Source organism: Somniosus microcephalus, chromosome 13 (assembly GCF_052327205.1).
Source record: "Somniosus microcephalus isolate GS21.2 chromosome 13, FLI_Smic_1.0, whole genome shotgun sequence".
Classification (NCBI taxonomy): Eukaryota; Metazoa; Chordata; class Chondrichthyes; order Squaliformes; family Somniosidae; genus Somniosus; species Somniosus microcephalus.
The window spans coordinates 182,029,973-182,040,590 of record NC_140999.1 but is presented as its reverse complement, the minus strand read 5'-3'; the positions used below and the strand labels follow the sequence as shown (position 1 = coordinate 182,040,590).

General features: G+C 45.3%; 1 protein-coding gene across 5 annotated transcripts; it reads right to left on the bottom strand.

Moving 5' to 3' along the window:
• Positions 1-964: 964 nt before the first annotated feature.
• On the bottom strand, positions 965-10,358 carry tp53rk (TP53 regulating kinase). Of its 5 annotated transcripts, XM_086005737.1 has the most exons (4): positions 10,219-10,281; positions 5,977-6,059; positions 3,253-3,529; positions 965-1,555 (listed from the first exon to the last, which is right to left on the bottom strand). In XM_086005737.1, exons 3-4 carry the CDS (start codon positions 3,500-3,502, stop codon positions 1,077-1,079), a joined length of 729 nt encoding a protein of 242 aa, XP_085861863.1. In that variant the 5' UTR covers positions 3,503-3,529; positions 5,977-6,059; positions 10,219-10,281; the 3' UTR covers positions 965-1,076. The 5 variants fall into 5 exon arrangements, with proteins under 5 accessions (XP_085861863.1, XP_085861861.1, XP_085861865.1 ...); XM_086005735.1 differs by lacking the exon at positions 5,977-6,059 and having other exon boundaries at positions 10,219-10,358; XM_086005739.1 differs by lacking the exons at positions 5,977-6,059; positions 10,219-10,281 and adding an exon at positions 8,766-9,797.
• Between the last annotated feature and the right edge of the window lie 260 nt (positions 10,359-10,618).

The window sequence follows — 10,618 nt, the reverse complement described above, 5'->3', positions numbered from 1 at the left end:
AAGGGGAGGCTAGATAAGCATATGAGGGAAAAGGGAAGAGGGTTATGCAGATAGATTTAGATGAGGAAAGACGGGAGGAGGCTCGAGTGGAGCATAAACGCCAGCCTGGACTGGTTGGGCCGAATAGCCTGTTTCTGTGCCGTATATCCTATGTAATACAGGTAGACTATCCTTTATCCGAACTTCCGAAAACCTCTAAAAACCTAAAGTTTTTTCGTTCAGCGTAAGTCATGCGCACGACATGACCAGAGTGGCGCACGACTTACGCTGAGCAGGGCTGAGGGTCACAGAGTTCCCTCCTGGGTAGGAGATTGCAGGCCGAGCCGGGCAGTGTGAAGGAGGTACCGGGAGAGTGAACCCAACAACAGTGGCCGGTCCGATATTCTTTTCTCCCCGACCCGACCTGAACCGAACCGCGGCCCGTCCGATATTCTTTTCTCCCGACCTGACCCCCCCCCCCCCCGACCTGAACAGCGGCCAGTCCGATATTCTTTTCTCCCCTCCACCCGACCCCCGACCTGATTTGCGGGCCAGCTTAGTAGGAGTCAGCCGATATCCGGCTTTCCAGAGAAGCAGGAAGGGGAATGAGACACGGAACAGTCGCAAGAGGTAGCCTGAACTTTTAAAATTTATATTAAATACAAATTTCCCAGTCTTATAATAATACCTTCTGAAATCCAAAAAATTCCGAAAACCAAAACTCAGCTGGTCCCAAGGCTTTCGGATAAGGGATAGTGTACCTGTACTATGTAATCCAGCAGCATATAACCAGTTTTGATGTTTCTTTTGAACACTTTCCTACAGGTGTGTCCTCTTGCACACAGAATGAACTGTCGCAGATGAAAGGAGGGAAAATACAGAAAAAGACAAAAGAAAAATAAAGGAAAAAAGGGCCCCTTTGAATCCACCCATCAGTAACCGTAACAAAATTCATTTAAAAAAAAATTGAACTCACAAAAATAAATGGAATCACACAAATTCAAATTTTATTTTGTTACAGGTTTTGACGAAGGCTTTGAAAATAAAAGTTAAAAGAACAAAATAAAACTTGTTTTAATTAAATAAAAACATTTTCACTATCCAACCATTGACCTCTTCCTCCCTCTCTGTCTAACTTCATCAAGTTTTTTTATCACGGGGCCTGACTTTTTAGAAGTGGTCGAGTAACTCTTCAGGAAGACTTTGAACACGCTCTCGGTGTTGGGGTGACTGCTCAGGAAAGCTTTCTCCAAAACATAGAGGTCGACTCCTTTGTCCTCTGTCAAGGCAGAGATAAAACTCAGGCCGAAATCTATCAGCACCAAACTCAGCTCTTTCTCAGGCTGCCGTATCATCATGTTCGAGGTAGTGAGGTCCCCGTGAACAACATCCTCATCGTGCATTTTTGCCAGGATCTGCCCAATTCTTTCAGCCAAAGGAAAAAGCTCTGCTGTATCCTTTGCAGACTTCCGAGTGGAAGCTATATAGTCACGGACAGTTACAGCCCCAACTAAATCTTCGAGGTAGATGCAATTTGCATTGTAGTCCACAAAATACACCACAGGAGTTGCAATACCTAGAAACAAAAAAAAGAAAAGTTGACTTTCTCCATATTTCATTTTAACTCAGTCAATTTTCTTCCTCCTCATCTGAAATAAAGAAAAAAAGGGCCCCTTTGAATCCACCCATCAGTAACCGTAACAAAATTCATTAAAAAAAAATGAACTCACAAAAATAAATGGAATCACACAGATTCAAATTTTATTCTGTTACAGATTTTGATGAAGGCTTTGAAAATAAAAGTTAAAAGAACAAAATAAAACTTGTTTTAATTAAATAAAAACATTCGCTACCACAGGGAGTGGGTGAAGCGAATAGTATAGATGCATTTAAGGGGAGGCTAGATATGGTTTGAGAGCTTTCGGCCGCCCTCTGCTACTGTGTCCAAGTGGCTAATGTAATTGTGCGAGGCCACACAGCGAGTGTTGGCAGGCCGTTTTGACTGTACGGGGTATCGCAGCCGAGCCTAATATTGTCCCAGCCTTTCCAGCAGGTAGTCAAGGCATGAACCCTGGCTGATTTTGCCTTCGCTGGCCCAGCTCCAACAGTCAGTTGTTGTGCCCCTACTGCGACCTCAGCGGAGATCAACTGACACGGCACGGGCTGAGGATTGAACCCGGCCATTATGGTCTGTACAGCTCAATTATACTGAGCCACTGGGGGAGCCCTAGATTCATCTTATGTAGAACCATGAGTTGGGATTTTAATTAGAAGAGATCCAAAAATATATATATATATATTATATATATATATATATTATATATTAAAAAAAAAGCAGAATTGGACTGCTGTCAAAGTAATAATGTCCTATTACTACAGGTCGCTGTGCTTTTAGTAAGTATTACCTCAGATCATATCTCCAAAGTATGGTAAAAGACACCCAAGCCTCAAAATTAGTTGGCATATTAGCAGATGAACAGTGCTTTCATACGAGACTTCTTTCTTCACTATTAAATATAGGTGTTAACCACTTTATTTAAATGGATTAACACCTCTGCTAAAATAACGAATGAACGTGGTACAAAGGCCTTAAGCGTATGTCCGCTAAAATCGGCTGCAGGAATTTCTAGCTCCTAGAGACAGAGGCTGAGATTTTCTGCTTTGATGTTGCTCAACCTGCGATTTTCTGCCCATTAAACATAGAAAAAAAAACAGGAGCAGGAGTAGGCCATTCGGCCCTTCAAGCCTGCTCCGCCATTCAATATGATCCTGGTTGATCCTCTATCTCAATACCATATTCCCGCTCTCTCCCCAGGGAATGGGTGGAAGATCACTACTTCATTACAACAGTGACTACACTTCAAACAAAAAGTACTTCATTGGCTGTAAAGCGCTTTTGGACGTCCTGAAAAGCGCTATATAAATGCAAGTCTTCCTTTCTTTAATGCAGCTTTATATCATCCAGTCTAAAATTGAATTCCAAAAAATGAAGACACAAAAATCTGGATCCCAATTTCTGAATGTTCACTTGGGAGAGATAGGCAGAGCACTGAACTTGGGGCAAAGAAAAAAAAACAAGAGAAAGCACAACAAATTAATAAATTATGGCTTTTGTAATAGAAAGAACAACCGCAACTGCGGGAAATCTAAAATTAAAAGTCTTCCGACAAAGGGTCTCCATTTGAAACATTAACCGCTAGTTTTTTTTCAGATGCTGATGAACTTCCAGCATTTCATTTGGGAGAAAAAAAATCCATTATTATAGATACTCACCAGCTTTCCTGCACCTGAGGATAGATCGTACTTCCTGAGCCGTCCTGCGGTGAGTGAGTTTCTTGTCCAGAGCAGAATGTCGGTAAGATTTGGGGAACCTCTCCTTCACAACGGTTGGCTTCCCAAGGAAATCGCCCCGGTAGATTTTGGCTTCGGCACCTTGCTTGACCATCTGGAAATGCTGAAGGAAGTCTTGGACCCGGAGCCTCCCGAGCATTTCCAGGTCATCCTGTTGTGGAGTTTCTGCCATTACAGTGTGGGAAGCGCAAAGGAAAGTCTGCAATCAAAATCAGACCACAAGAAAACAGTGAATAAAAAATACAATAGAAGGTGCTTTTTCTTAATTCATTCACAGGATGTGGGTGTCGCTGGCAAGGCCAGCATTTATTGCCCCCTCCCTAATTACCCTTAACTGAGTGGCTTGCTAGGCCATTTCAGAGGGCAGTTAAGAGTCAACCACATTGCTGTTGGTCTGGAGTCACATATAGGCCAGACCGGGTAAGGGCAGCAGATTTCCTTCACTAAGGGACATTAATGAACCAGTTTTTTTTTTTTTACAACTAACTTTTTATTCCAGATTAATTTATTAACTGAATTTAAATTCCCCAGCAGCCGTGATGGGATTTGAACTCATGTTTCCGAATCATTAGTCCAGGCCACGGGATTACTAGTCCAGTAACATAACCAGTATTCCCTGCTGTGGTGTACTCTCGCTCATTATGCTACAAAATGGTGGACCAAAGGTTTCCATCCAAAATTACTTACACAGCATGTTCCCCAAATTTATGTCTTTAGGTGAATTTTTATGATCAAAGTGAAGACGGGCAGTACTGTAAAACGGGACATTTTCCACTTTTGACACCCAGTATCAGCATTAAACATTCCCAAGTCAGATACAGCATGTTAGATGGAGAGCAAGGCCTGCTCTGGTCTGATTGAATGCCAACCTCAGAAGGGGACATCCTATTGCACTAATGTGCGATTTTTTGTTGTCTGTTCCCATATCCAAACATACCCCCCATATAAAAGAAATCTTGCCTATGCCACTGGCCTGCAGCAAGAGCTCTTCTGCACCAGCTCCTTGAAGAACACTTCAGTCAAACAATTCCTGCTTCCCTGTACATCTCTCCCACTCCTTCCATGCTCAAATAAACTCCATCTGCCCGAAGACTAGCAATGATATACATAGAAGTACATAGAATCTATGGCACAGAAACAGGCCATTTGGCCCAACTGGTCTATGCCGGTGTTTTACTCCACATGAGCCTCCTCCCTGCTCTGTTCCTCCATTCCCTTTTCCCTCATGGATGCATCAAGCCTCCCCTTAAATGCATCAATACGATCGGCTTCAACCACTCCACGTGGCAGCAAGTTCCACATTCTCACCACTCTGTGTAAAGAAATTCCACCCAAATTCTTTATCTGATCGGTTAGTGGCCATCTTATATTTATGCTCCCTTATTCTGCGCTCACCCACAAGTGAAAACAGTTTCTCCATATCCACCCTAGTGAACCCTTTCATAATTTTAAAGACCTCTATCCGGTCTCCTCTTAGTCTTCCAGTTTCCAGAGAAAAGAGCCCCAACCTGCTAAATCTCTCCTGATAGTTGCATCCTCACAATTCTGGTAACATCCTTTACTGCACATTCTCCAGTGCTTCAATATCCTTTTTGTAGCATGGAGAGCAGAACTGCATGGTAGAGAAGGAAGATTCTGAGGAAATTCAGCCCAACTGGTCTATGCCGGTGTTTACTCCACATAAGCCTCCCCTCACTCTAATTACCTCTTGCCACCCTGCCCTGGAGCATCCCTTCTCCCTCGTGTATGCATCAAGTCTCCCCCTTAAAGGTATCAATGCTATCTCCTTCGACCACGTGGCAGTGAATTCCACATTCTCACCACACTGTGTGTAAAGAAGTACCTGCTAAATTCTTTCTCTGATCTGTTAGTGACTACATATATTTCTGCCCTCTTTACTCTGGACTCAGTTTATCCACATCCACCCTATTGAATCCCTTCATCATTTTTTTAAGACCACTATCCAGGTCTCCTTTTAGTCTTCTAGTTTTCCAGAGAAAAAAAGAGCCACAGCCTGCTCAATCTTGGGATAGTTGCATCCTCACAATTCTAGGAACATCCTTGTAAATCTTTTCTGCACTTTCTTCAGTGTTTCCAACTTCCTTTTTGTACTTTGGAGACCAGAACTGCTCACAGTACTCCAAGTGTGGGCTAACCAAGGTTCTGTATAAATAGGACACTACTTCCCTGCTCTTTGCATTCTACTCCTCTGGAAATAAACCTCAGTATGCAGTTCAATAATCTATGAGCTTTGCTGAATGCTGCTCTGGATTGGTTGGACATGTTGAGTGTCGGGTACCCAAGTATCTTCGGTCTCTTCACTTTATTCGCTATTTCAACATTGTTCATGGAGTACATGCCACTTATTCTTTTCCTTCCTATGTGCAGTACTTTACACTTGTCTGATTTCAGTATCACCTGTCGCTGTTCTGTCCACTTACATATTTTGTCCAACTCATTCTGTAATTTCTGGAGCTGGCTCCTCCAATTCCACTGCTCCTCCTAGCTGTGCATCGTTTTGCAGATTTGACAAAATTTGCACCAAGTTTCTGAATTCAAGTCATCGATATGAATTCGGAACAGGTGCGGTCCCAACACCAAGCCCTAGATCACCCCATTCAGTAGTTCTCTCTTGTGCTAACATACCTCTAAGAAGTACCTGTTGTTTTCTACTCGAGCCAATTTTTTTTTATCCAGAGCAACTGGTAACCCATCGTGTAGAACTTTGCCTGAAAATCAAGGTACATCACATTGTGGGGTTTTCCACAGATCACTTGGGTGGTCACTTCCGTAAAGAAGTAAAAGAAGTTGGTCAGGCAGGATCTTCCCCTTCTGAACCCATGTTGTCTGCTGTTTCCCAGGTTAAGGGCCTCGCCCCTCCTCAGCTCTGCAACTTTTTGAGATGAGAACATAAGAAATAGGAGCAGGAGTCGGCCATTTGGCCCCTCGAGCCTGCTCCGCCATTCAATGAGATCATGGCTGATCTTCTATCTCATCTCCACTTTCCTGCACTATCCCCATATTCCCTCAATATCCAAAAATATATCGATCTCTGTTCTGAATATGCTCAACAACTGAGCCTCCACAGCCCTCTGGGGTAGAGAATTCCAAAGATTCACCACCCTCTGAGTGAAGAAATTTCTCCTCATCTCAGTCCTAAATGGCCGACCCCTTATTCCGAGACTGTGCTCCCTGGTTCTAGACTCTCCAGCCAGGGGAAACATCCTCCCTGCACCTACCCTGTCAAGCCCTGTAAGAATTTTGTATGTTTCAATGAGATCACCTCTCATTCTTCTAAACTCCAGAGAATATAGGCCTAGTCTATTCAATCTCTCCTCATAGGACAATCCCCCCCAATCCAGGAATCAGTCTGGTGAACCTTCGTTGCACTCCCTCTATGGCAAGTATATCCTTCCTTAAGTAAGGAGACCGAGGGGGAAAAATTGGGTCGCACCCCCTTTGGAGTGCTAACTTCACCGGGGCGCTACTTTTAGCGAAAAAATTAGCGCCCCCACAGCCGAAATTAACCAGTAGCGCCCCAAGAGGGAGGCGGGGTGCTACTGGAAGCGCCCCGCCTCCCTCTTAGGGCGCTGCGAGTGAATAACGCGGTGCTATGTGGCGCTGCGGCATGGCGCGTCGCGGTACTGCAGACCTTCCTCCCCTTATTAAAGGGGAGGGGCCTACCCGGGGCCCAGCTGGGCCACTAGGGATCAGAGTGCCGGCAAAAGAGCCTGGCACTCGAGAGAAGTGCCGGGCTCAGAGCGCAGCCAGCACTCTGCGGGAGGGCGGGGACGGCAGAGGGGGCAGGCGCTGGCAGGCGGCCAGCAACAAAAATGGCCGCCCGGCACCTCCCCTTTAATTTGCGCCGCCCCGGCCACACGTAGGACCCCGTCGAACATAGTGTCCGGCGGTAAGTCAGGGGGCACTACCAAAGATCGCGGACAGGACGCAAGGGGGGCGCTGCACATGGCAATGGTGTCATCGCCGACGGCGCAGCGCCAGAGGGCGCTAACGGTTACTGCCGCCGCTAACCTCCCGCTGAATTTCACGGGTGGTGTTGCCGGCGCCGTGCCCAGGCGCTAGTTGCAAAGAAGCCGAATTTATAGGCCCAAAACTGTACACAATACTCCAGGTGTGGTCTCACCAGGGCCCTATATAATTGCAGTAAGACGTCGTTACTCTTGTACTCAAATCCTCTTGTAATAAAGGCCAACATACCATTTGCTTTCCTAATTGCTTGCTGTACCTGCATGTTAACTTTCAGTGATTGGTGTACAAGGACACCCAGGTCCCTCTGAACACCAACATTTCCCAATCTCTCACCATTTAAATAATACTCTGCTTTTCTATTTTTCCTACCAAAGTGGATAACTTCACATTTCTCCACATTATATTCCATTTGCCATATTCTTGCCCACTCACTTAGCCTGTCTATATCCCCTTGAAGCCTCTTTTCATCCTCTACACAACTTACATTCCCACCCAGCTTTGTATCATCAGCAAACTTGGATATATTACATTTGGTCCCCTCATCCAAATCATTGATGTAGATTGTGAATAGCCGAGGCCCAAGCACTGATCCTTGAGGTACCCCACCAGTTACTGCCTGCCAACCTGAAAATGACCCGTTTATTCCTACTCTCCGTTTTCTGTCCGTTAACCAATCCTCAATCCATGCTCATATATTACCCCCAATCCCATGAGCCCTAATTTTGTTTAATAACCTCGTGTGGCACCTTATCGAATGCCTTCTGAAAATCCAAATACACCACATCCACTGGTTCCCCCTTATGTATTCTGCTAGTTACAACCTCAAAAAACTCTAGTACATTCGTCAAACATGATTTCCCTTTCATAAATCCGTGTTGACTCTGCCCAATCCTATTATTATTTTCTAAGTGCCCTGTTAGCACATCCTTAACTATAGATTCTAACATTTTCCCTACTGCTGATGTCAGGCTAACTGGTCTGTAGTTCCCCGTTTTCTCTCTCTTTTCTTAAATAGTGGGGTTACATTGGTTCCCGTAGATTGGAAGGTAGCCATTCTAGAATCAATTTCTCCGCTCCTCTTGCGCATTCCCAATTTTCATCGCTCTACCATTGCTGGTCATGCCTTCAGCTGTCTAGGTCCTAAGCTCTGGAATTCCCTCCCTGAATCTCTCCACCTTTAAAGCACTCCTAAAGTTTTTGGTCACCTGTCCTAGTATCTCATGTGGCTTGGTGTCAAATTTTGTTTGATAATCACTCCTGTGAAGTGCCTTGGGACGTTTTACTACTTTAAAGGCACTATATAAATTTAAGTAGTTGTTATTGTACAGATAATCAACTTTACTGCTGATAATCAATTCCATTGCTCCACACAGAGCTGGAGTAAGCATGGGATTGAATCCATGAATGTGGTGCCTTTCACAATCTCAGGAACTCCAATACCTTACCTAAGTGGGCATTCTTCAGTTGAGACTAGTGGGCATCAGCAGGCTATTTGACTATTGGAAAGAATCACACGAGCCCAATCCTGTTCTCACACTTCACCACACACAAACACCATTGCAACAAAGGGTCACTGGGAAGCAATCAGAAGCTCTCCACTTCGGGATGATTTTCCTCTTCTCTATAGCCCAGGCCCACTGAAGCCAAGTGCATAACTCCCACTGTCACTCTGAAGTCAGCTGCCTTGAGCACAGGCCGAGGATCAAACCTGGAACATCCATGGTTCAGCACCACACCACATAGTGCAAGTTACCGATTGAGCCATCAGCAGAGCCTTCCCCCTTTATTAGAGCTAAACGCACTGCCTTCATTGAAAAAAATAATGGGCAATTCCTATTTTTGTTTGGAGAGCCTGAAAAGAGGTGCATTACTTTTGTTAGATGCTGCAATTCAGCACAATCGACATCATTGCATTTGTAAGTAATCAAAAAATGGCTGCCAAACACTTTCATGAAGACATTGCAGCCCTATCCCTTATATTCGAGATATTTTAACCCTTGATCTTTGCCTCCTTCTCCTCATAGAATCTTACAACACAGAACGGGGCCATTCGGCCCTTCATGCCTGTGCCTGCTCCTCATAACGCTGCAAATTAGTTCTCTTCAAATACATGTCCAATTACAATTTGAATGTTCCTATGGAATCTGCAACCACCACTCTGTCAGGTCGTGCGTTCCACATTATAACAACCCTGCGTGAAAAAAATTCTCCTAATTTCCCCTCTAGTTCTTTTGCCATTTATTTTAAATCTATGACTGGTTACTAACCCACTTGCCAGATGAAACAGTTTCTCCCTATTTGCTCCATCAAAACCCCTCATAATTTTGAATACCTCTGTTAGTCTCCCCTTAACCTTCACTGCTCTAAGAGCACAATCCCAGCCACTCCAATCTCTCCACATAACTGAAACCCCTCATCCCTGGTACCATCCTGGTAAACCTCCTCTTCACCCTCTCCAACTCTCCTCCCCTTCTCCTCCTCTCTCTTCCTCCCCTCTCCTCTTCTCCTCCTCCTCCTTTCCCCTCTTCTCCTCCTCCTTTCCCCTCTTCTCCTCCTTCTCCTTTCCCCTCTTCTCCTCCTTCTCCTTTCCCCTCTTCTTCTCCTCCTTCTCCTTTCCCCTCTTCTTCTCCTCCTCCTTTCCCCTCTACTCCTCCTCCTTTCCCCTCTACTCCTCCTACTTTCCCCTCATCCCCCTCTCTCTCCTCATCCCCCTCTCCCTTCTTCTTCCCTCCTTCTTCTTCTTCTTCTTCTTCTTCTTCTTCTTCTCCTCCTCCTCCTCCCACATTGACCTAGATTGTCCCCCTCGATTGCTGTTGCTCAGGCTCAGGCCCTCCCCCGCTCCGGCGAGCTATTCCTCCCCCCCCCCTTCCTCTCCTCTCGCAGCCCCACAGCTCTCACCTCAACCTCCCAGGCCTCGGGATTCTGCGCCAATTTATTCCAAAACCAAAAGTTTCCAACCCGCCAAGCGTGAGAGGAGCAAAAGTCAAGCCGCCGATTCTGCGCATGCTCCCTTGTACCCACGGGGAGGAGATCCGCGGCGGCCCTCCAGTATCCCGGCACCCACCGCGGGGCTGAAGCTGACATGGGCGCCGCCATCTTTAATCCTGGCATTTAACCAGTTGTCATTATTCTTTTTCTGTGGGAATTTGCCTGTCCGATTACAATTAGGCGATTGTCTATAATTACTTAATTTGTGTTATATCCCAAATGCTACGCAGTAAAACCAGGCCCTACTCTGGAATTTCCCCTTAAACTTCTCCATATCTCTGCTCCTTTAAGACTTTTATTAAAACCCAAC

Coding starts and splice junctions, on each gene's coding strand:
- tp53rk (XM_086005736.1), bottom strand. Junction 1,556..3,252: donor CCTCAGGTGCAGGAAAGCTG/GTGAGTATCTAT, acceptor TTTTGTTTCTAG/GTATTGCAACTCCTGTGGTG.